This window comes from Oncorhynchus clarkii, chromosome 30, assembly GCF_045791955.1.
Source record: "Oncorhynchus clarkii lewisi isolate Uvic-CL-2024 chromosome 30, UVic_Ocla_1.0, whole genome shotgun sequence".
NCBI lineage: Eukaryota > Metazoa > Chordata > Actinopteri > Salmoniformes > Salmonidae > Oncorhynchus > Oncorhynchus clarkii.
Window position 1 is genome coordinate 12981680 of NC_092176.1, and position 26491 is coordinate 13008170.

General features: G+C 40.6%; 3 protein-coding genes across 3 annotated transcripts; all 3 read left to right on the forward strand.

Annotated features, from left to right (window-relative positions):
• The first annotated feature begins 202 nt into the window (after window positions 1-202).
• Window positions 203-8389, forward strand: LOC139389689 (ubiquitin-conjugating enzyme E2 G1-like). Its single transcript, XM_071136576.1, has 6 exons — window positions 203-380; window positions 4838-4940; window positions 5774-5871; window positions 6007-6185; window positions 6299-6413; window positions 6557-8389. The coding sequence occupies exons 1-5, from the start codon at window positions 338-340 to the stop codon at window positions 6383-6385; spliced, it is 510 nt and encodes a 169-aa protein (XP_070992677.1). The 5' UTR covers window positions 203-337; the 3' UTR covers window positions 6386-6413; window positions 6557-8389.
• Window positions 8390-12896: 4507 nt separating this feature from the next.
• Window positions 12897-14580, forward strand: LOC139390254 (protein FAM216A). The gene is made up of 5 exons (XM_071137515.1): window positions 12897-13082; window positions 13255-13295; window positions 13689-13822; window positions 13917-14043; window positions 14123-14580. Exons 1-5 carry the CDS (start codon window positions 12997-12999, stop codon window positions 14308-14310), a joined length of 576 nt encoding a protein of 191 aa, XP_070993616.1. The 5' UTR covers window positions 12897-12996; the 3' UTR covers window positions 14311-14580.
• A 186-nt stretch (window positions 14581-14766) lies between these two features.
• LOC139389964 (RAD9 checkpoint clamp component B) lies at window positions 14767-22485 on the forward strand. Its single transcript, XM_071137017.1, has 11 exons — window positions 14767-14830; window positions 15628-15698; window positions 15852-15989; window positions 16165-16279; window positions 16479-16578; window positions 18259-18365; window positions 18459-18565; window positions 19504-19568; window positions 19728-19850; window positions 21657-21891; window positions 22280-22485. The coding sequence occupies exons 2-11, from the start codon at window positions 15687-15689 to the stop codon at window positions 22406-22408; spliced, it is 1131 nt and encodes a 376-aa protein (XP_070993118.1). The 5' UTR covers window positions 14767-14830; window positions 15628-15686; the 3' UTR covers window positions 22409-22485.
• Window positions 22486-26491: the final 4006 nt, after the last annotated feature.

Genomic DNA, 26491 nt, shown 5'->3' on the forward strand with positions numbered 1-26491 from the left:
CAAGTTGAAGGACCCATGAATTATGTTTCGTTTTTATAAAAAACAACATCCTATCTTTGATACATGTGTCATACATATTAAATATTTTTTTCTTCTCCTTAGTGTAAATTATTTAAATTGTACATCGTTTTAAATGCTTTTTGATACCCACTCAAAGTTTTCATGATCAGGAGAAAAGTCTAGCCAGCTATAGTTTCTGCCCAAGCGCTGTTGGAACAAATCTTACCACTATCCTGTCATAACACGGAGGTAGCCTATCTAGTTGCCAATTTGAATTTATTATTTCTCTCAGTGTTTGGCAGCACATTATTATTTTTTTGGTTGAAGCCCACATACAATGACTGAACAATCAGCATTACTTCTTCGAAAGCAATTGGCAGGTAAGACAAAGGTTTAAAGAAAGAAAGAGACCCCCAAGCTACGTAGCTATCTAGCCTAGCTAACCATCCGCCGGGTTCAACGAGGGCAGCCACGATTGTTTGTTTACATTAGTGCAATGATCTTGGCTGTAAACACAGTCTAGTTATATATTTTCCGCTTAATTATCATGTTAAGATGACGGAATTCAACTGCACGACTAACCCAATCTATGCATTGACGTAGTCTAAACCAGCGAGTTAGCTAGTTTAACATATTGACTGTCAATGAGAACGACACCAACGTTACGTTAGTTGGCTAGCTAGGAAGTCAACATTTTGTTACTGATTCGAGCTATAGAGGAAATAACTATCTAATTTAGCCCTAACCTAATCTTACACCAACCTCTGTCTGCAGTGAAGCACAACCCTAGTGGGCTGTAAACATGATCTGGCTTGTTATTAGCTAGCTGACAAGCTAGCCAAGGAACAAAGGAATAATCGTCCCCAGGCCCATCTGACAATGGTGGGAACATCACATCATTGTTATCCTGTTCACTCGTTCTGGCAATGGCATACATTCACTGTAGCTAACTCCATTAGGGGTTGACAGCTAGCGTATACGGGTAAATCTATTTGAATTCAATCACTTTTTGACAACACCCCTTGTGATTTGAACGAAACCTACCATACACATTTGCTCATTGTATAAGTGCTCAGAAAGTTACTATTTGGACCTGAATGCCAAAATGTTCAAGATGTTAAGGTAACCAAAGTTGACCCATTTTGGGTACCCCACCATCATCACTGCAAAATATAAAAGGTTGAGGTTGATTTCGTTTTATAATTTCAGAATTTTTGGTATTATATATTTTTTAATTACTTTTATTTTAACCTTAACGTCAATTATCTAAACGCGTAAACATCGATTTTTTTCAAATCTGCGTATGTTGTAGTTTAGACCCTATTTGACATATCTGTTTTTTCTGTTGTGACCACAATCGGTTGAGACACAACATGCTTTTTAATACATGGTGAATGTCATGTTTTGGCTGATAAATGTACTCAAATTTGTACCACAAAGATCGCTGGAGCTCCACACATCAGCAAATGTTGACTTGAATGGGAACTGTTGTTTTAAATTATACTGTCAATCTTCTTTAGGAAACCTTTTGAAATCATAGAAATATAGATCATAGAAATTACAATTTAAGTTGACATTCGACGTGGAGAGGTGGTCATCTTTGGGGTAGTAAATTCAAGTAAAACATTGTATTCAAGTTCAATGGTGTACCAGCTAAATTGCAGTGGTCTGAAGGAATAGGTCAATTTTATGAATTATATTGGTGAAGTGACACCCACTCTGTATTCAAGAGAATTTTGTTTCTCAACTGATATTAGGCACAACACAAACACCTTAGATGATCTGAAATGAGGTCTAAGCTACAACATGCGAATATGAAAATAATCAGAGTTTAGTTGTTTTAAGGTCATTGACATCAAAGGTTTAAAAATGGCAATTTTGATTGAACTTAGTTTTAGTTTGACAACACTCTTTGTAAGCTTTTTAAATGATATAAAACTCAACCATTTATATTTTCCAGTGATGAAGACATGGATGTCTTATGGTATGGTGAGGTATGTAAAATGAGTCAACTTTGAGCACCTTTATCTTCTGAATATTCTTGCATTCAGGTACAAAAAGTAACTTTGTCCACTTCTTCCATAGGCAAACATCTATGGAAAGCTTTGTTTAAATCAAAAGGGATGCTGTCAGAAAGTAATTTAATTAAAATGGCTTTAACAATACCTGTTTTAATTCTGCTATAGAGTGCCTTCAGAAAGTATTCATAACCCTTGACTTTTTCCACATTTTGTTGTTATAGACTGAATTCAAAATGGATTCAATCGCTTTTTTCCTTTCACCCATCTACACACAATACCCCAATAATGACAAAATGATAACATGTTTTTAGACATTTCTGCAAATGTATTAAAAATGAAATATATAAATATCCAATTTACATAAGTATTCACACCCCTGAGTCAATACATGTTAGGATAACCTTTCGCAGCGATTACAGCAGAGTCTCTCTGGGTAAGTCTCGAAGAGCTTGCACACTTGGATTGTTCAACATTTGCACATTATTCTTTTAAAACTACTTCAAATTCTTTCAATTTGGTTGTTGATCATTGCTAGGCAGCCATTGTCATGTCTTGCTATAGATTTTCAAGCCGGCTTAAGTCAACTGTAACCAGGCCACTCAGGAACATTCAATGTTGTTTTGGTAAACAACTCCAGTGTGTATTTGTCCTTTGTTTTAGGTTATTATCCTGCTGGATGGTGAATTTGTCTCCCAGTGTCTGTTGAAAAGCTGACTGAACCAGGTTTTTTTTGTAAAAAAAACCACACAAAAACTCCCTATTCCTTGCTGATGACAAGCATACCCATAACATGATGCAGCCACCACCATGCTTGAAAATGTGAAGATTTTCAGTGATATGTTGTGTTGGATTTGCCCCAAACATTACTCTTTATTCAAGACATAAAGTTCATTTCTATGCCTTTTTTGTTGTTGTTGCAGTTTTACTTTAGTATCTTATTGCAAACAGGATGCATGTTTTGGAATATTTTTATTCTGTACAGGCTTCCTCTGTTTCACTCCGTCATTAAAGTTAGAATTGTGGAGTAACTACAATGTTGTTGATCCATCCTCAGTTTTCTCCCGTCACAGCTATTAAACTCTGTTTTAAAGTCACCATTGGCCTCATGGTGAAATCCCTGAGCGGTTTTCTTCCTCTCCGGCAACTGAGTTCGGAAGGACACCTTTATCTTTGTAGTGACTGGGTGTATTCATACACCACCCAAAGTGTAATTAATAACTTGACCATGCTCAAAGGGATATTCGCTACCGTCCCACCTGGCCAACATCCGGTGAAATTGCAGAGCGCGTAATTCAAATTACAAAAATCGTAATATTAAACATTCATGAAAATACAGGTGTCATACATCACTTATAAGCTTAACTTCTTGTTAATCCAGCCGCTTTGTCAGATTTCAAAAAGGCTTTACGGCGAACGCACACCATGCGATTATCTGAGGATACTGCCCCGCACACAAAAGCATTACATACATTTTCCAACCAGAGGTGTCACGAAAGTCAGAAATAGCGATAAAATAAATCACGTACCTTTTGAAGATCTTCATCAGGTTGCAAATGGTTATTTTGTTTGATAAAGTCCTTCATATCCCAAAAAAGTCAGTTTAGTTGGCGCGCTTGACTCAGTAATCCACCGGTTTTCCTCGTTCAAAATGCATACAAATGAATCCTGTAAGTTACCAATAAACCTCGTCCAAACAACATTTCTAATCAATCCTCAGGTACCCTAATATGTAAATAAATGATACAATGTAAGACGGAGAATAGTATGTTCATTACCGGAGATAGATAATGAAGTGCGCACTCTCATCCACGCTCACGTAAAAACACTACAGCCAAAATGGGAGCCACTTAAACTACAAATTCTAGCGAGTTTTTCAAAAAACAAACTCTTTCTAAAGACTGACATCTACTGGAAGCCCTAGGAACTGCACTCTGGGATGTATTCCTTTTATATTCCCATAGAGAGCCATAAAAATCCGTGGTGAGCTCCAAAAAATAAAATTCCTGATGGATTGTCCTGGGGTTTTCGCCTGCCATATCAGTTCTGTTATACTCACATACATTATTTTAACAGTTTTAGAAACCTTAGAGTGTTTTCTATCAAATACTACCATTACCACTATTATATGCATATCCTAGCTTCTGGACCTGAGTAACAGGCAGTTTACTTTGGGAACCTCTTTCATCCAAACTTCCGAATACTGCCCCCGACCCTGAAGAAGTTAATTTGACTAAATGCAGCTTGCATGGGCTAGTCTCCCCTGCCCTTTTAATAGGATCAAAGTTCCTTGTGTTGTCAGGGAGCATCTGCCTTCTATTTATAAGACAAATAAGAATATTGTTACTGAATGCAGCTTGTGTGTGCTTTGAGTTCCCTCGCCCTGTTCAAATTATGAAAGGAAATAATGCTGGTGAGTGGACCTGGACTGGTGTCTGATGGCCGTGTGTTTTCCATGGTGGAATTAAAACTTTTTGTCCGTTTTTTTCCCACAAGGCTGAAATATGTGCCCTCGCTTTGAAGTGTAAGCAAGGTTTGTTTGTATTTCATCCAACTATCTGTGCTACAAAGTGATGGGTACAGTATATGTAAAATCTTCCACTTTTTGAGTGACCCAACGTTGAAGCTGCTTATCTAATTGGTGAAAATGCTATGTCTGTTTAAACACTATACATACAGGCCACCTTTTCAGTTGGCCACACTGACAATAGGTACCTGTCACTCTCTTTTTCTACCCCTGTCTAAACAACTTTTCACTGTTCCTTTTGTCTTTTTTTGTTAGTTGTTGCATTTTGTTACCTTGTGTCTTTCTATTTCAGAGCTCAACAAGAACCCAGTGGAGGGCTTTTCAGCTGGCCTAATAGATGATGAGGATATATACAAATGGGAGGTGGTCATCATAGGGCCACAAGACACCCTCTTGTAAGTTAGGACATTTATTTGAGAATGTGTCTGTAGAACATAGGTTGATATTCCTAAAGAAGAGGAGTACATACTTTGAATGTACTCTCAGATGGGTAAATGGGGATGATGACAGCTTTGACCTTGACGTAGCTGCTCTTCTTCCCGGGGAAGGCCTGCCCGCTCCAAGACCTCTCCATCACGGTTGACTACTCCACATTGTCCCCCTCCCAGAGTGCAAATAACCTTGGCGGGAGGAGACGGGTTAAAGAAGGATTTTTAATCCTTGAGACAATTGAGACATGGATTGTGTATGTGTGCCATTCAGAGGATGAATGTGCAAGACAAAAGATGACAGTGCCTTTGAACGGGGCATGGTAGTAGATGCTAGGGACACTGATTTGAGTGTCAAGAACTGCAACGCAGCTGGGGATTTTCAAGCTCAACCGTTTCCAGTGTGTATCAAGAATAGTCCATCACCCAAAGGACATCCTGCCAACTTGACACAACTGTGGGAAGCATTGGAGTCAACATGGACCAGCATCCCTGTAGAACACTTTCGACACCTTGTAGTCCATGCCCCGACGAATTGAGGCTGTTCTCAGGGCAAAAGGGGGTGCAACTCAATATTAGGAAGATGTTTAATGTTTTGTACACTGTGTGTATATAGTCCTACTAGCACTGACTTTGCTGATAACTACTTTACTGAGGGAAAGGGTACTTACTGTGATATGTGGTTGTATCACCCAGCTATCTTAAGATGAATGCACTAATTGTAAGTCGCTGTGGATAAGAGTATCTGCTAAATTACCCCAATGTGAAATGCTTTGCTTACTCTGTTCTCTCCCTTACAGTGAAGGAGGGTTTTTCAAAGCGTACCTGACCTTTCCCTATGATTATCCACTACGGCCTCCCAAGATGAAGTTCATCACTGAAATCTGGCATCCTAATGGTAAACACACTGGTCTCACGTTATGAGCCTTACTAAACCCAGAGCTGTAACCGTTTTAGAATCATTGGAGTGGGATTTGTGTCCCCTACCAAGTTTGCTGTTTACTAGTGTATATAATCACTTCATCTCTCTTAGTGGCAAAGAATGGTGATGTATGTATCTCAATACTGCATGAGCCAGGAGAGGACAAGTTTGGCTATGAGAAACCAGAGGAACGTTGGCTTCCAATCCACACTGTAGAGACGATTATGATTAGTGTGATCTCCATGCTGGCCGACCCTAACAGTGATTCGCCTGCTAATGTGGATGCTGCGGTGAGTTGTAATAATAAATGTATTTAAACTGTGTTACAATACCCAAGTACGTCCAGAACCCGTGTCAAAGTGACAATGACAATTGTGCTATTGAGTTTGTGCCTGTCCCACAGAAAGAGTGGAGGGAGGATCCGAATGGTGAATTCAAGAGGAAGGTGGCTCGCTGTGTACGGAAAAGCCAGGAGATGGCATTTGACTAGAACCCAGACTCAATGGCAAAGTTCCAGGGTGAGTAAGCAACATTCACCTACCTATTCATTCTTGTTGTTATTTAACGGAATGCAATCATTATTTTTGTAATGTTTTGACTGTTCTGTTTCATACTTGACTGTGGTAGAAAACATTGAATGTTTTTCCCCTCTTCCATCTAGCTAAAGGAAATGGCTTCAGAAGGAAAATAGTCAGTTCAGACTAGGCTTTTGTACCTCTTCTTTTGCCAATCAAGGGATTTGGTCGGTCAGCCACTTTTCTTTTTTTTCAAACGAAGAATGAATGCGAGAACCTACCAGCAAATATTTCCCTCCATTTCCTGCCTGGAATTATAGATTTCATTTAATTTATTTGGAAAGATATAATGTAAGATATGTCACTACTGTAAATTAACTAGCTTTTTTTTATCTGCTGCTGAACAGTTTCTACTTTATACCAGGTTTCTTATGCAATTTGTTTGTTGTGCTTGAAGAATTTAAATCAAATGAAAGCCAGTTCTTCTTAGGTTCTTAGGTTCTCACCAAGTTTCCCATCTTCAGTCACCTCTACAGAATGCGGGCCTGCCTGCAAAACCTTGTCAAGCATGTTTTCGTCATTCAACACCTGTCATTTGATCACTGCTGCCTTATGTTAGTTCTACTCCCTCTTGGCGGTTGTCCTCTCCCTGGAGGGTTTGATCAGTGTGCTTGTTGACTGGGTCCTCTACCCAGATAATCACAATGTCTGTTACCAATCATGTCAGTCAACTCTGAGGTCACTCTGCTTTAATGAAACTTTTTCCAAAACAACCAAAAAGTTCTATGTTGTTAAGAATTAAGCTGTGATTATTCAGTGGATATACCGGTTTTCTGGCATCTGAATTTACCTCAACTTAAAATGATTACATTTTTTAGGTTTTATAGTTGTTTGATTTGTTCTTAGTCTAGTGTTACATGGGAGCTGTAAATGTGATTGACATGACTTGTCCCTTTGAGGTTGTTTCTGGGGGATGGGTGGCACGTTTGGCTTCTTGGTGCATGTGTACCGTTATTTTTTTAAATCAGATCTTGTAGAATTCACGTCTACCCCTAGATTTATATTCTGATATGTGCATTCAGATTATGAGTGCAAAAATCTCAAACTAAGGCCATCTAATGTTCTGTTATTGGCGCAGCCTATTGTGGACAGCGTGTTTCTTTCTTTAAGGAATGACAGAAGTCTCATGATATTAACCTCCATCTATTTACTCTTGGTGACACCAGGTGGTAAATTACTGGGAGGCATGTGATTGCACCATTAGTTAGAAATGTGTTTCAAATGCATAAGGTTTCTAGGTTTGTTTTGTCTGTTACATGGGATTTTGCTGTTGGATTGTTGACATGTGAAAAGGAATGGAAAACTTTAAAGTCATCTGGCATCAAGTGTTATTCTGAAAGAAAGAAAAAATGGACAGCGTTCTGATGCATGTTGATTTAATATTATGCATAACAATCAATGTTTGAATTGTGGTGGGGTGCTTTGCCACAGGCTTAATAATCCAACTTTGCTTTGATCGTCGTGTTCATTAGAGCCACCCTGAAGCCGACACCAAATAAATCATCATCAACAACAATGTCATAGTCATGACCGATACTTTAAGACTATCAAATGACAAACCACTAATGACACAATGCAGTCATGTTTGCAGGTTGATTTGCCAACAAATTAGCTATGCTGGGATTGCATACAAATGCAGGTATTATTCATATATTTCTATGTGACATATGGTTTACAATTGATGGTATTGTGTAGGCTTTGTACTCTTTAGATTTCACCTCAGACCGGTGTTCACTGTATTTGCATAAGAGACTTTGTGCATTTAAAACATCATGAAGCAATACACTCTGATCATTTCAATCGTGTTTTTCCCAGGTAATCCTGTTATCTCACCCTATTCCCCTTGTTTGTTGTGTTTACCACTTTATGTTTATGCCATGTGTATTTGACATGAGCTCAATAAAATGTTTTAACTGTCATACTTTTTGTATTTGTTTTATTTATCTAGTGTTGGTCTAATCGGATGGGAAGAGAAGAAATGGGTCAATTTACTTCAGGTGTATTCGGAAAGTATTCAGACCCCTTGACTTTTTCCACATTTGGTACATTTATAGCCTTATTCTAAAATGTATTACATATTTTCTTCTCCCTCAATCTACACAATCTGCCCATAATGACAAAGCGAAAACAGGTTTTTAGAAATCTTTGCAAATTTATAAAAAATAAACAAATACCTTATTTACATAAGTATTCAGACCCTTTGCTATGAGACTCAATGTAGATCAGGTGCATCCTGTTTCCATTGGTTGTCTTTGAGATATTTCTACAACTTGATTTGCGTCCATCTGTGATAAATTGATTGGATATGATTTGGAAAGGCAAACATAAGGTCCTACAGTTGACAGTGCACGTCAGAGAAAAAACTAACCCATGAGCTCAAAGAAATTATCCGTAGAGCTCCGAGACAGGATTGTGTTGTGGCACAGATCTGGGGAAGGGTACCAAAACATTTCTGCAGCATTGAAGGTCCCCAAGAACCGTGGCCTCCATCATTCTTAAATGGAAGAAGTTTATAACCACCAAGACTTCGTAAAGAGCTGGCCACCCGGCCAAACTGAGCAATCAGGGGAGAAGGGCCTTGGTCAGGGAGGTGACCAAGAACCCGATGGTCACTCTGAGAGGGCTCTGTGGAGATGTGAGAACCTTCCAGAAGATCAACCAACTCCGCAGCATTCCAACAATCAGGCCTTTTATGGTAGAGTGGCCAGATGAAAGCCACTCCTCAGTAAAAGACACATGACAGCCAATGGTGTAAAGTACTTAAGTAAAAATACTTACGTACTAAAGTCATTTTGGGGGTATTTGAACTTTAGTATTTATATTTTTCTCAACTTTTACTTCACTGCATTCCTAAAGAAAATATTGTACTTTTTACTCCATACATTTTCCCTGAAAATTGTGAAATTCATTCACTTATCAAGAGAACACGTGGTCATCCCTACTGCCTATGTTCTGGTGGACTCACTAAACACAAATGCATCTTTTGTAAGTAATGTCTGAGTGTTGGAGTGTGCCCCTGGTTAACTGTACATTTTAAAAACAAGAAAATGGGGCCGTCTGCTTTGCTTAATATAATTTGAATTTGAAATTATTTATACTTTTACTTTTGATACTTAAGTATATTTTAGCAATTAAATGTACTTTTGATACATAAGTATATTTCAAACCAAATACCTTTAGACTTTACTCAAGTAGTATTTTATTAGGTGACTTTTACTTGAGTCATTTTCTACTAAGGTATCTATACTTTTACTCAAGTATGACAATTGGGTACTTTTTCCACCACTGATGACAGCCACTTGAAGATTGCCAAAAGGCACCTAAAGACTCTCAGACCATAAGAAACAAGATTCTCTGGTCTAATGAAAACAAGATTGAGCACTTTGGCCTGAATGCCAAGCGTCACGTCTGGAGGAAACCTGACACTTGTGTAAATGTCATATTTCAGTGTGTTATTTTTTTTTAAATTGCAAAAAAATCTGTGGTATTGTGTGTAGTAGATTGATGAGGGAAAAAAACTATTGTCAATTTTATAATAAGGCTGTAATGTAGTAAAATGTGGAAAAAGTCAAGGGGTCTAAATACTTTATCAATGCAGTGCATTCTGAAAATATTCAGACCCCTTGACTTTTTCTACATTTTTTTTTACATTACAGCCTTATTATGAAATTGATCAAATTATTTTTTCCCCTCATCAATCTACACACAATAAACCATAACGAAAAAGCAAAAACAGGTTTTTTTTATTTTTTTTAAATGTATTACAAATAAAAAATGGAAATATCACATTTACATAAGTATTCATACCCTTTACTCAGTACTTTCTGAAGTCCCTTTGGCAGCGATTACAGCCTCTAGTCTTCTTGGGTATGACGCTACAAGCTGGGCACACCTGTATTTGGGGAGTATCTCCCAGATCCTGTCAGGCTTTGTCATGTTGGATGGGGAGTGTCGCTGCACAGCTATTTTCAGGTCTTTCCAGAGATGTTTGATCGGACTTCCAGTGGGGAGACCAAAGATCAACCTACCCCGCCCCCGCGCCATCTCATACTTCTGAGTGGGAGACAATCCCAGGCAGTAGCCTGCTTAGCTCACAAACTAGAATCAGGGCGCCCACTCCGACAAGGTTAATTGATCCACAGTCCCACACGGTGACATGATATCATTGACGTGACGTGTAAATGAGTGATAGAAAACCGATTGCGCAAATTTCACCATTCAGAATTTGTATTTATTTAAATTGTGCGGTGCCCCATGCCGCCCCCGGGAAGATGCCGTCCTGGGCGGATACCCATGTCGCCTATGCTTAAATCCGCCACTGGCTCCAGATCTGACACTTGGCATTCAGGCCAATCTTGGTTTCATCAGGCCAATCTTGGTTTCATCAGACCAGAGAATCTTGTTTCTCATGGTCTGAAGTCCTTTAGGTGCCTTTTGGCAACTCCAAGCGGGCTGTCATGTGCCTTTTACTGTGGAGTGGCTTCCGTCTGTCCACTCTACCATAAAGGCCTGATTGATAAAGGCCTCTACCATAAAGGCCTGGTGGAGTGCTGCAGAGATGGCTGTCCTTCTGGATGGTTCTCCCATCTCCACAGAGGAACTCTGAAGCTCTGTCAGAGTGACTATCGGGTTCTTGGTCACCTCCCTGACCAAGGCCCTTCCCCCCGATTGCTCAGTTTGGCCGGGCGGCCAGCTCTAGGAAGAGTCTTGGTGGTTCCAAACTTCTTCCATTTAAGAATGATGGAGGCCACTGTGTTCTTGGGGACCTTCAATGCTGCATAATTGTTTTTGTACCCTTCCCCAGATCTCTGCCTCGACACAATCCTGTCTTGGAGCTCTACGGACATCTCCTTCGACCTCATGGCTTGGTTTTTTCTCTGACATGCACTTTCAACTGTGGGACCTTATATAGACAGGTGTGTGCCTTTCAAAATAATGTCCAATCAATTGCATTTACCACAGGTGGACTCCAATCAAGTTGAAGAAACATCTCCCTCTGAAACTCAATCCTGGACTTCCTGACGAGCCGCCACTAGGTGGTAAGGGTAGGGAACAACACGTCTGCCACGCTGATCCTCAACACTGGGGCCACTCAGGGGTGTGTACTTAGTCCCCTCCTGTACTCCCTGTTCACCCATGACTGCATGGCCTAACACGACTCCAACACCATCATTAAGTTTGCTGACCACACAACAGTGGTAGGCTTGATTACCGACAACGATGAGACAGCCTATAGGGAGGAGGTCAGAGAAATGGCAGTGTGGTGCTAGGACAACAACCTCTCCTTCAATGCGAGCAAGACAAATGAACTGATTGTGGATTACAGGAAAAGGCAGGCCAAACAGTCCCCCATTAACATCAACGGGGCTGTAGTGGAGCGGGTTCAGAGTTTCAAGTTCCTTGGTGTCCACATTACCAACGATCTATCATGGTCCAAACACACCAAGACAGTCGTGAAGAGGGCACAACAAAACCTTTCCCCCTTCAGTAGACTGAAGAGATTTGGCATGGGTCCCCAGATGCACTATCGAGAGCATCCTGACCAGTTGCATCACCGCCTGGTATGGCAACCGCTCGGCATCTGACCATAAGGCGCTGCAGAGGGTAGTGCATACGGCCCAGTACATCACTAGGGCCAAGCTTCCTGTCATCCAGGAGCTATGTAATAGGCGGTGCCCATAAAATTGTCGGAGACGCCAGTCACCCAAGTCATAGACTGTTTTCTCTGCTACCGCACAAGCAGTACCGGAGCGCCAAGTCTAGGACCAAAAGGCTCCTTAACAGCTTCTACCCCCAAGCCATAAGACTGCTGAGCAATTAATCAAATGGCCACCAGACTATTACATTGCCCCCCCCCCCCCAACCCCCATTTGTTTTGTACACTGCTACTACTCACTGTTTATTATCACTTCACCCCTACCTACATGTACAAATGACCTCTAACCTGTACCCCCACGGTACCCCTATATATAGCCTTGTTATTGTTATGTTATTGTGTTACTTTTTATTATTTTTTACTTTAGTTTATTTGGTAAATATTTTCTTAACTTTTCTTGAACTGCACTGTTGGTTAAGGGCTTGTAAGTAACCATGTCACGGTAAGGTCTACACTTGTTGTATTCGGTGCATGTGACAAATAAAGTTTGATTTGATTTGAAGGATGATAAATGGAAACAAGATGCACCTGAGCTCAATTTTGAGTCTCGGGTCTGAATACTTATGTGAATAAGGTATTTCTGTTGTTGTTGTTTTTAATACATTTGCAAAACATTTCTAAAAACTTGTTTTCGCTTTGTCATTTAAACCATTATATAATAAGGCTGTAACGTAACAAAATGTGTAAAAAGTCACGGAGTCTGAATACTTTGAGAATGCTCTGTATAACCTCTTGTCAGTAGTCTGCTCTGGATCTGCCCAATGGACTGACATCCTCTCCTGGTCACACGACCATGGCAATGTAAGATTGATACTTGTAACCACCAATATTAACATTGACCTCATCGATTTGTTACAAAGTAACAAAATCATGAGAAAACAGGTTACATTTGTCGAGGAAATAAGAAAAGGAGATCGCCTGATAAAACGCGGTGGTAGCCGCGTTTTAGCAACAAGGTAGGCTTGCAAAATGAACTAGTTGTATGCTTCTGTAATGAATGTTAATGAAATTAGTGCATTATATTTATAGACACATCTGTTTTTAATGATGACTTGTTTTTCGAGCTTTGCTATTATTGCGTTCAAAGCAAACATTTCAGATCAAGTTTCTATTATTTCATGTTTGTAGATCTGCGGAGTCAAATAACATGTACCATCATAGATATATAGGTATGTACTACTGGTACTAACTGGTTGTTAACTTGTGCATTGTATGTTTGCATGTTTACATAGTTAATTTGAAACTATTGGCTATTTTGTGAGTCAGAAATGCAAGGCGAAACGCTGCTCTGTTGATAGAGAAATGAAATGTAATAGCCTGCGTGTGGCATGTAATAGACACCACAGAAGCCAGTCGGGTATAGGAGTCCATATCTTTCCAAATGGTATTTTGGTAAATGTATTTTGGGGGGTTATCCAAATGTTAGTGTAATGTTAATTTGGTTCATCAATCTATTTAACATTACTGGTGATTGATCTAATACGCATTAAAATTTTACTCAATCAACAATTGTGTGATTAATGCAGATAGAGGCCTCATTAATACACCTATCTATATGACAGACTCTGAGCATGTGTATAAGGAACAAAACACCAGGGTGGAGATGCACAGGACAGCACATTTCAAGGTTCCTGACCACCAGCAGGTGAAAACCATACACGTCCCCAAGTCCATGATGACTGCACCATTTCTACAGGTAACATGTCAGCAAGTTATTTGCCATATACCATAATTAATATATTGCTGAATGTAAATGTAGTGTTCTACAAAATGTTCTTATCATGTTCCAGCATCCAACCCTCACAACTGGACAGAAACGATATCTCTACAGTATTGCAAATGTCTACAGCACCGAGCACATGAGGCGACTGATGAAGCAACGCTATCTCAATGTGCTGCACCGGTGTATTAAATCAGGTGGGTTGTAATTGTATTTACTTTAGAATGGAATATACACCAACTATTGCCTATCTTAGATTGAATGTTTTCCCTCAAGGTCATAGCTCTTTGGATGCAACCAAACATACTACTGGAGGTCCACTGCTTAAAGATCGGCTCACGTTCAAGATGGACAATGAGAGAGATTCTGGATCTAGGATCAAGCCATATGGACAGAGGAAGGGCACCACAGTGCACTCTAAAGTTATCCTCCCAAAGATTACCAACAGTCACAGTGCAGAGTGAGAAGATTGTATTTGAAATAATTACAATGAAGTCAGTCATACATTCTATTATTCTGACAATGTATTGAAGTATAGTATAATTTGTATAATTTCAAAACACATTCTCCTTATTGGTAACACATTTATTTGAGTCTCCCGTTAAACTGTTTATACGAGTTTTTAAATAGTTTATAAACCATTATTACACACTGTACATTTATTGTCTGTTGATTGTATGATTACACGTCATTTTAATAATACATGTTTTAAAACTTAAAGGTAGAGTCAGCGATATGAAGTAGATGCACAAATTAAACAGCATAGTGTGCTAAAAAGTCGTTGAATCGCGAGTCTAAACTTCACTGTTTTGGTCCCGTGGCTACCACCTTGTAAGAGCATGAAGGGAACCTTTGCACATGCGCAGATACTGTGTGTGAGAGCAGTCTTTCATCTGGCTCGTTTGCTCATCACAATATCTGCAAGTGCTGCTCGTGCAATGTCATTTTGCTGACTCTACCTCTTAATTTGCAGTTGATAATGTGGTGAGTATTTGAAAAATGTAAAATATAATCCCCCCAAAAAGCAGGGGCAAAACTAATATACAGAAACATCTGAAGAGAAATAAATGACAGCTGGGAAGCTTTCTGTAATAGGCTTGTGAGATTATTATGTAACAATGTGTTTGCAGTGCATTTACTACAGTGTGACTGCTTGACAATAAATTATATTGGTAAAAAATATCTTGAATCTTGTTTTGTATGCATTCAGGATTTTAGAATTTTAACTTAATATACATTACATGACCACTTATAGTCATACTAACCATAATGTTAATAGATTAGCATATTACACAATATGGTTCATTAGTAAATCATCTTCATGCTGCTGTTTTGTAGCTGTTGCGCGTCAACTGCACCGACAGACACTAATTAGTGATCACCACAAAATCAAACGTTGTGGAACTTGACTGCCAAAATGAAGTGTGTAATTGAAAGAAACGGTGTTAAAGGTATGTTATCTTTTGGAATATAGATAACTGTAACGTATTGATACAGAAATGTGCAACACATTTTAAAGTACATATCTAGCTAATTTAGCTAGCTATCTAAATGTGCCAAACAGGATAGTATAAACGTTAGCTAGCTAGCTAACTTACTCTCTAAAGTTGGCTAATTCTCTAAAGTTGGCTAGCTTTGACAGCCTACCTCAGTCTGCGGATTGTTCTCTAAAGTGATTTAGCTAGATAGCTCAAATGTAGGATTTAGATAGCTAAATATGTTGACACATAATTGATGAATTTAATCTACATAAACAGTATCTCTGACTCTGTTTCTGACAGTGTTTGGGAAGGCTATTCATGCCCTGGCACGCATAGGAGATGAATTATGGTTGGATCCTATGATGAAAGGGGTAAGCATCAGTCCATTTGAAGTGTGCTATACAAATAACGTTTGATTTGTTGATGGTCTACAAAGCTTTATCAATGTAAAGTGTTAGCTACATAACATTGTCCTGTTCTAACCATTATGCATATAATTATCTGCCTGGTCTGGTCTCTTGTAGTTGGCAATGAGGTCAGTGAACTCAGCCCATTCTGCCTACGCCTGCTTCCTCTTCTCCCCATTGTTCTTCCAACACTACAGCCCAGACACAGGACCAGCCCAGGACTGTGGAACTGTCAAATGCAAGTTGGTCATGAAGGTAATGGCCAAGCTGTTCTGAATCTGCTGAATATGACCCCAACATCTCAAGATAGATAAATGTCTCACACAGGCCCATATGGAACAGTCCAGCATCATTGCTTTTACAATGGGTGATACTTTATAGTTCTAATAGTGTAATAGCTGTGTATTAACATACATCTTTTTGGTTTTAGTCAGTGCTGCCGCTATTTCGGTGCCTGGCTACCATTGAGCGTAATGTGGATAGCTGTCAAATATCCATTAATCTCCCAGACAACCGGGTGATATTCCAGTTTCACTGCAGACATGGTAGGAGAACAGTCCAATAGAGTGCTCTCAGATAAGATCTTGTTTTATATATTAAGGACTTGTGTGGGTGTGTGTTGAGCAAATTCCAGTAGGTGTTCAACAATGATTTTGGAACAAAGGGGATTCTTTCTTAGATTGTAATGCATTGTATCAATACTAGATGGCGCTGTGTCCCAACATCTCATACTCATTGTGACAGGTATCACCAAAACACACAACATGGGTTTCCAGGAGAGTGAAGCTCTGCAGGCAGTGTTTCCTTCTCACCTCTGCCCCAATGTCCTGAAGGCCCAGCCCAGGTGAGCTCCCATAAACATATCCCAATCTATCTCCTCGTGACATTGATGAAGAGTGATTCAGAGACTGACTAAGACTTACTACAGGGTGTCGTGTCTTTACTATCATTAACTGAAGACTGATAGTTTTTTATCAAAGATTCTCTGTAATTAGACTGATTAATCATGTAACCGTAATTACTAGGAAGTCGGGGCACCAAGGAAAAATATTCAGATTACAAAGTTATCATTTCCTAAAATAACTTTTCAGATATTTTATCTGGTCAATTAGTCTTCGAATTAATGAATTATTTACTTTACCTCACATTAGTCTCATTCCAAATGTCGTAAATTGTTGGTTATCTGCACAAACCCAGTCTTCACTATGAGTCATCCATACATCAATTGTCTTAAATCATTTATTTATTACTAACTAATTAATTCACAGAAATGCATAAACATTTAAACAAACAAGGTAAGTGTGGTTACATGAAATGATAGGAGAATGTGCCCTAGTGGGCTAAACCAGCTTGTTAGACAAAAGGGGAAGTGGGGGTCGACTAAGAAGTCACTACAAAGTGATAATTATAACAATTGAAATGCTAATCCTTTGCACATGAACGCTCACTCATTGAAAACAATTGCAATCAATATATATATATTTACGCCCAGTGTGTCGTCTTGATCGCTGGTGAAAAGTTTGTTTCTTTTGTAGAATTGTCCGTCTCTCTCCCTCTCTCTCTCTGTCGTGGTTATAGTGGATAGTTCAGAGTGACATTCATTTGTTTCGTTATAGAATGGATGTTTCGCCGGTTGTTGTTCTTCAATGATACCGAATTCAATGATACCGAATTCCTAGCTGGAGACTAGTAATTCATATCAAAACTTGTTCTTATTCTGTCGGTATCGATAGTCTTAAGAGTTTAACCACGTGGTATGGTTAAAAGATTCAGCAATGGTCTACAACCTTTGTACTCTCCTAATGGAGAAAAACATGGTCTGCAACCTTTAGCCATCTCGTAATTGAGGTAAGCTTGGTCTGCTGATCGAAAACCCTAGTGGGGGTTTTATTCGGAAGGGCCGAAAAAGAGCTGTCCCAGGAGGCCTGACCCTAACTGGGGTCAGGGGCGGCTCTCTGATTTAGTTCAAATCAAAAGGGAATTGTATTTTTCTTCATTAAACAGTCCAAAATCATATTACACAATTATACAAACAGTATCATACTCACTCATTCATCTTATACAACAATTAGATGTAAACCTCATATCTGAGGCTATTATATAAACAGCTTTATGGTAATGTGGCCACACCGTCTCCCATGAGCTTCCCCAAGTTGTCACAAACGGACCTGTTCGTAGCTGGATTCTTCACCGATCTTTTATACTTTCTCCAGAACATGAAATTTGTTTGTACCTCAAGTTCTGTGAGGTGGAAGGATTTCCTTTGTCCTCTATGAAAATGTACTCTCTCTATACTGTGTGTCCATGAGGAGATCCTCAGGAATTTACGACGTCTCTCTGACCACAGCAACCTAGTTGAAGGAGGAAAGGGGGAGGCGGGGAGAGGGGAATGGGGCTTGCTATACCCAAAGAGGCTAACGTCATGACAAGGGTATACAGTATATGATGATTAATTTAATTAGTAATTTACATTTGTACTATCTATTATAATTGTATTAAATTTGTATTATTATTTTTGGGCCAGACTTCTAGGCGACATGGTGATGCACTTCCCAGTGTCTCAGGAAGAGATCACTCTGTCCATGTCTCCTCTGAGAGTCAATCTGAAAAGCTACTATGAAGATGAAAGTGGTGAGATGTTGCACTGTCTGCGCTGTATGAAAAAACCAACCCACAAAAAGTCGGTAACACATTGTGCCTAACTCCTGATTTTTCGGGCTGCAGATCAAATGAAGGCCATGCACACTGAGATGTCTTTAGAGCCCAGTGAGTTTGACTACTTCCAGGTTGGAGTTGACTCAGACATAACCTTCTGTCTGAAGGAGCTTAGGGTAAGGGGGTTATTTTGGGATGGACCTTATTTTTTGTCACATGAGCTTGTGAATATGGGAGGGTGTCACTGTCTGTACTTGCATACCCATGGGTTAATTCATTTATTTACAGGACCCAAGTGTCCAGGAGACTCTGTACCCTATCATTTTCAATGGAACGTTCCCCTCATGGGCGGGATTTTGTTTTATGACCCTAATGAATCAAGTTATAATATGATGTTTTTTCCCCACACATGACTACATTTTTAGTGAACAGACAGTAATAAGTAGTAGAACACATGCATTGATTGCCTAACTCTCATACCATGTTCCAAATATACCCAAGTCCTCAGAGGAGAAAAAAACATCAGCATGATTCAATAGCAAAATATGTCACATTGGGACCCCAAAAAGGCAGCCATTTTGCATCCTATGTTTTTTTGTGTTATTTATTATAAAGTACAACTAAAGTGTCACAATTTGTGCACAGACCCACATCCTTTGACCCAACCCTAACGTCCTGGAATGTTGTTGGGGGTACCCTTTTGTGAAGTCCCTCATTACACAGTAAAGCTATGCCTAGCTATAGACTGCTGTGTGTCCATGCTAGCCTGTGATTGAGTTGGACAGTGAGCCAGTCTCTACATTGCTGCTAGTCTTACCTGTCACAGTGTGTTAGAGGGGCTAGTCGAACACACACAGAGGCTCTGGTGTCTGGGCATCGAACAAAGCAATTCAACTGAACCCATGATTACCCCTTTCACTGTGATTGACCCCAACAACTTGAAAGGTTATGGCTAGTGTACACAGCAACATTGGTAATATGTGCCCTGTCATCTAATGTACATTGCTGTCTAGCAGAGTACCAGAGTATTGTGACCTGTTATTTTAATTGGTGGTGAATGATCAAACAGTTACTCCAAACATGCATGTGTTTAATGTATTAACCTCTTCTCTAGGGATTGCTGTCATTTGCTGAATCACATGGTCTAACAGTATCTGCCCACTTTGGCGCTGCGGGAAAGTAAGTATCCTGGTTCTTGTGATTATACCCAGTGACTATCACCTCTTTTACTTAGGTCCTAAATTAGGCCTGGAGTTTTTCCCGGTCTGCTCACACGGTTGGAGAAATCTCAGGGCCCGGGTTCTAGGTATGCTAATGTTGTGTTCTGCTGTTTGTCAGGCCGGTGGCCTTCAGTGTAGAGGACATGGTGCTGGAGGCCAGTGTGGTGTTGGCTACTCTTGTCAACCCAGAGAGCAGGACCCCCTCCCAGGCTACAGAGGCCCAGGCTCCTGCTGCACTAAGGTAGCCGTCACCATTCGTTAAACAGTTATTACCCCACCACTGATAGGGGGGTTCTGTATTTGGTCCAACATTGTGTAATACACCACATCACCAGCATCACATGCTGCCCTTAATCTGCTTCTATCTTCATCATCTATTATGTAGTCACCATAGCAACCCTACTGCTATATCAAATAATGTATGTAGAAGTGCCCAAATGATTTCAATAGTCAGAGAAGCCCTTGTTCAGAGGCATGGTGTGTAGAAATGCAGGACATTTTGTCCTAGCGAGAAGCGGTTTCTCCGTTCAATAGCAAATAAAAAAGTTAACAGGCTTAGATAGCCTTAAAGCGCCTGCCCAGTCATGTGACAGTCACAGTCGAGTAAATTTGAACTAGCCTTTCCTAGAATCCTAGAGTTGGCTGTACCTGTGATGTCCTCCTTACCGGAGGCAGTTGGCCAGCATGTGCTTTTTTTTGTGCCTCATTGGGCGTTGTGTTACAGAACAGTGCAGTAGCACTGTGACAGAGGCTGGCTATCTGGGGAAAGGCCGTGCTGGCTGGGTTAGAGGCCTGATAGACTGACAGGCTGTAATCCCTACATCCCCCACAGTTACTAACCTGTTACGTTGCTGTGGCGAGGATGTCACTCAGTGTGTGGCCCGCCCGGCCTCTATGTATCTCTCTCTTAGTGTCTGCTCTGAGCCGCCTGAGGTGGGATTTGCACCAGTCCCAGCCGGATTGTGGCACATCTGGGTCACTTATGACGTCGCTGCATTGCACTGCTTCTTCCTTTTTCAAGGAAACGTTCATACAGTATGTTCGAATGACCAAAATGGAAATGTCATTTTTATACCTTCATGGAATACTCTGATTTTTGTATGACAGGTTTATGTTGTAGTTGTACAATTTATGTTTATATTCTTATGTTACTGAACCCGCTGTTCCATAACCTCCCAGGCAAACACACACATTATTCTCATGTTGACCTTGACGAAGATAAGTGAAGATATTTAAAACCCAGCTCCTTCCCATTCTCTCTCCTGCTGGGACGCTTCTTTATCGGCACATTCTGGTTCTCTCTGTGGTGCAGTCAGTGGTGTTTATGGAATGCATGTTTATACTGAGGAACACTAAGAAAACAGCCAGAGGCAGTGGCCTGCCATGTGCAGGAGAACAGGCGAAACAGAGTTAGGTTGTCCTAGCATGCAACCTTGGAGCACAGCCAACATCCAACAGCAGTGTCACTCTTACAACAGCTCCCTTTTTTCTCTCTCTCCATGTTCCTCCCTTTCTCTCCCTGCCATCTCCCTAGCTCTGCCCCTCCCCTCTACTCTCTCTCCATGTTCCTCCCTTTCTCTCCCTGCCATCTCCCTGGCTCTGCCACCTCCCCTCTACTCTCTCTCCATGTTCCTCCCTTTCTCTCCCTGCCATCTCCCTGGCTCTGCCCCTCCCCTCTCTCTCCCTCACACACTGATGCACGTGCAGCTGCAGTAACTCACGCGGCATATCATGTAACACACACGCTCATGAGAGCAGACTTCTTTCAAACTCACACTGCTCGGTTATCTAAAAACAACCTTTTCCCAGTAGAACGTGGCATGCGCATCTCATATAACTTCTAATATATATATATATATATATATATATATAGATGTCTGTTAGCAATGCTATTGCTTAAGTTTGTTGATTATCACGAATGTGGTTAATTAATATTGATTTGAGACTGACAGGCATCTGTTTTCAATATGGAAAACAACTATAGGCAGACCACTGGAGGGAAATGCCTGAAGGCAGCCTTGCTGTAATGATCCTTATATGCTCTCAGGTGTGGAGGTGTTGCGGAGCCTACGGAGGGCCCGTGTGAGGCAGATGCCGGTCCCCCCCAGGCCCAGGGGTTTCCCTCTGCAGGCGAGCTGATAGCATCCAGCCAGGGAAGCCCAGTGTTCAGTGGAACAGCCCTCATGAGAGAGTTCACCAGGACAGGAGAATATTCTGACAGGCTCAGAACACCACGTTACACACACAGAGGTCGTGGCATCACAACTCCTCCTTCCTCCAAGGTAAATTAGAACAAAATATGAACTTTGGTTGACTTCTGTTTGTGCCCTCAAGCCACTGTGTTGTTATTTTGGCAGGCTCCGACTGGTACCATACTTTGGTAAGTTCCAAAGTACAGATAAGGCCTTGCTTTAACGTTCAACCTGGAATGTGCCTTGCAATAATGTTTAACCATGTGATGTGATTGACCTGAAAGATACAGGGTGAAGGTGAATTGTGACGTATGTAAGGTGTGTGGCTGGTTGCACAGTCCTCATATCTCAAGCCCTTTTGCCTAAGAACCACCAGACCATATTGCGAATACTGTTTCACAATTTGCTGTTTTTCCACCCATCCTCATAGTCTGCTCAGCTGTCTATTAATGATGAGTCATGTGTTTTGGTTCCTTAGGTTCGCTCCCTCCTCTTTGGGGCCGTGTCCTGTGAGCAAGGTGATGGTTGCACCTCTATGCTGCCCAGTCTGGTGTGTTCCAGTGATACAGAAGATGGGGGAGAGGAGAGGGCCATTGGTGCACTGTAAGTTACCACAGAACGATGACCAAGCCAAGAACTGTTTTCATACCCTGCAAGGTTTTTCAGCAGACCATAGTCTTTTCCCCATTGTATATTGTAAATGCATTTAAATGAGAACATAATATTTTTAAATTAATTTGAGTGCTTTAAATGAAAGTTCATAAAGCATGGCTGTTTGTTTTTACTAACAAATAAGTTATTCCAATGGTATGTGCATTTATTGCAAGAAACATATATTGTAGATCTGAAAGTCAGACATCAAAAGCATAAAATTAATTGGGGTAAACGTCTGTCCTCTCTTCCCTGTGACCCAGAAACCAATAAGTTGTTGAGAATTGTCAATTCGTTAATAGGTAAATGGAAGACGGTCCTCCCCTCCTCGATAGCCTTCATTTGGCGAGGAAGCACATGTTTATGACCAGTCTAATTTATACAAGTGCATTTTCATCCACTTTCCCCCTACTCGATTACCTTTGACCTTTTTCAAAAGGAGGCCAGGGAGGACAGAGGTGAGGAAATCTAAAATTGTGAAAAGGCCCTAGATTTGCTCATGAAAACATTCCTCAAGCCAAGCGCCTGGGGATGCCACACCTGGGTGCTGATAGTAACTCCACACATCTCACAGACTCGCTAAAGCTTGAGGAATGTGTAACCAAACATACAGATCACATGGAGCCTTTTCATGTAGCTTCAGGCAGTCCCCTCAGTTGCATAAGAGCAGACAGCTGCGAGGGAAACACTTGAAACTAGTCCACTGTGGCCCCTGCTGAGACAGAGGAATGGATGAGTCAGAGCAGGGATATGCTGCCTGGCAGGGAACAGTAGGATTCCACCTTCAAAGGGAAAGACTGCATAAAGATGATCTATCACGTGTAGCAGCATGGCCTACCTCACTGGGGGGGGGATGCTTTTGACCTACATGTTTTCATTACCTCAGGAACTGTTCAGTCTACTGTGTAAGTAGACAAATACCTTGCAGAGACCGCTGAACAAACAATATTGACACAGAAAAACATGTGACAAGGGTCTGGTTAAAAGGAAAAGAACGAGGGTAATAAATACTGTACTTTATTGAAATATGTTACAGCTTTGAAAACATGGCATTGTTGAACTGTATATACAAAATATAGCACTCACTGTAACAAACGTTGCTTTTTGAACGTAACGATTAACTGAAGTCTAGAACTGGCCAACAGAACAGGGGTACTGGCAGGTCACTAAGTCAGTGTGGAGCAGGATATAGACATCATGGAGAAGCTTTGATATAGTGCCGTCTGACAGGGAGAATTGCTTGTATTTTAAGGCTGGTGGGGTTCTTGGCCATCTCTACAGTGCCATGATGTTTGCGAAAACATTTGGGCCATCCAGTGCAGGTGTGTTTCAACTCCCAGCGCAGTAAGAAATGTATGCAGGGCATTAAGTCCTTTAGGTTGTTTTTATGTCATAAAACACCTGATAGCCCTACATCGGTCAGCACCGGCATAGATATTATTTTCCTAGTTAGGGGAGAGCCCTTGAAGCAGGACAGTAGCCTGTAGTGAGGGAACACCATGACATCAACAGAAAGAAAACCAAGGGGTATTACAGTTGATACACAGAACCTTGTTAAAAGGCCCAGTGCAGTCAAAATTGTGTTTTCCTGTGTATTATATCGTATCATAGCTGATGAAACTCTGCAAAAGTGAGATTTGTTATTTCCTATCTGCACAGGACCTTATAATCAGCAATTTTGCATGTGCAGGAGTTTGGTCTTTCCATGGTAAAATCACCATGCGGTAAATTGGTTAATAGACTAATAACAAAGAAAGGGAAAAGGGGATACCTTGTACAAGTGAAATGTGGTATTTAACCCAACCCCTGTGAATCAGAGGTGCGGGTTCCAAACTTCTAAAATGATATTTTTTCAAATTTTTATGGAAATCTATTACAGTAATGATGTACTTAATTGTGTCGAAGTAATTTGATATTGATATAAAACAGCTGTATTGGGCTTTTAAGGATTCTAAGATAATTTGTAATGCCCCCCCCCCCTCCCTTTAAAAATAAATAGCTTGACCATTCACAAATTTGAATGTGTCCCATGGTGAAAGGCATTGAACACATTGAAAGGGAACGAGAGGTCTCCCATCAGATGGCGCAGATTAAGCATTAAGACAGCAGGGCATGATGGGAAGGTACAGTGCCTTGCGAAAGTATTCGGCCCCCTTGAACTTTGCGACCTTTTGCCACATTTCAGGCTTCAAACATAAAGATATAAAACTGTATTTTTTTGTGAAGAATCAACAACAAGTGGGACACAATCATGAAGTGGAACGACATTTATTGGATATTTCAAACTTTTTTAACAAATCAAAAACTGAAAAATTGGGCGTGCAAAATTATTCAGCCCCTTTACTTTCAGTGCAGCAAACTCTCTCCAGAAGTTCAGTGAGGATCTCTGAATGATCCAATGTTGACCTAAATGACTAATGATGATAAACACAATCCACCTGTGTGTAATCAAGTCTCTGTATAAATGCACTGCACTGTGATAGTCTCAGAGGTCCGTTAAAAGCGCAGAGAGCATCATGAAGAACAAGGAACACACCAGGCAGGTCCGAGATACTGTTGTGAAGAAGTTTAAAGCCGGATTTGGATACAAAAGGATTTCCCAAGCTTTAAACATCCCAAGGAGCACTGTGCAAGCGATAATATTGAAATGGAAGGAGTATCAGACCACTGCAAATCTACCAAGACCTGGCCGTCCCTCTAAACTTTCAGCTCATACAAGGAGAAGACTGATCAGAGATGCAGCCAAGAGGCCCATGATCACTCTGGATGAACTGCAGAGATCTACAGCTGAGGTGGGAGACTCTGTCCATAGGACAACAATCAGTCGTATATTGCACAAATCTGGCCTTTATGGAAGAGTGGCAAGAAGAAAGCCATTTCTTAAAGATATCCATAAAAAGTGTCGTTTAAAGTTTGCCACAAGCCACCTGGGAGACACACCAAACATGTGGAAGAAGGTGCTCTGGTCAGATGAAACCAAAATTGAACTTTTTGGCAACAATGCAAAACGTTATGTTTAGCGTAAAAGCAACACAGCTGAACACACCATCCCCACTGTCAAACATGGTGGTGGCAGCATCATGGTTTGGGTCTGCTTTTCTTCAGCAGGGACAGGGAAGATGGTTAAAATTGATGGGAAGATGGATGGAGCCAAATACAGGACCATTCTGGAAGAATGATGGAGTCTGCAAAAGACCTGAGACTGGGACGGAGATTTGTCTTCCAACAAGACAATGATCCAAAACATAAAGCAAAATCTACAATGGAATGGTTCAAAAATAAACATATCCAGGTGTTAGAATGGCCAAGTGAAAGTCCAGACCTGAATCCAATCGAAAATCTGTGGAAAGAACTGAAAACTGCTGTTCACAAATGCTCTCCATCCAACCTCACTGAGCTTGAGCTGTTTTGCAAGGAGGAATGGGAAAACATTTCAGTCTCTCGATGTGCAAAACTGATAGAGACATACCCCAAGCGACTTACAGCTGTAATCGCAGCAAAAGGTGGCGCTACAAAGTATTAACTTAAGGGGGCTGAATAATTTTGCACGCCCAATTTTTCAGTTTTTGATTTGTTAAAAAAGTTTGAAATATCCAATAAATGTCGTTCCACTTCATGATTGTGTCCCACTTGTTGTTGATTCTTCACAAAAAAATACAGTTTTATATCTTTATGTTTGAAGCCTGAAATGTGGCAAAAGGTCGCAACGTTCAAGGGGGCCGAATACTTTCGCAAGGCACTGTAAGTGTGAATCATATGGCTATTTGTCCATTTCTACTCCAGAGCTGACACAGTGTGGGGTTTAGGGAACAATATGATACACGATTTTGCCACTATCAATAACATCCGATACAAGGCACATCAGCTCCATAAATCAACATGTACATAGTACATGTTAAAGGAAACCTCACCCAAAAACAATATTTTGGTATTTGTTTCATAGTCCCAAAATGTTTTTCTTGTCAGCAATATAGTTTTGAAAATACAAAAATCATCCTTGTATGATGCATTTTGCATCATATGAATCTGTGTTTTGCAT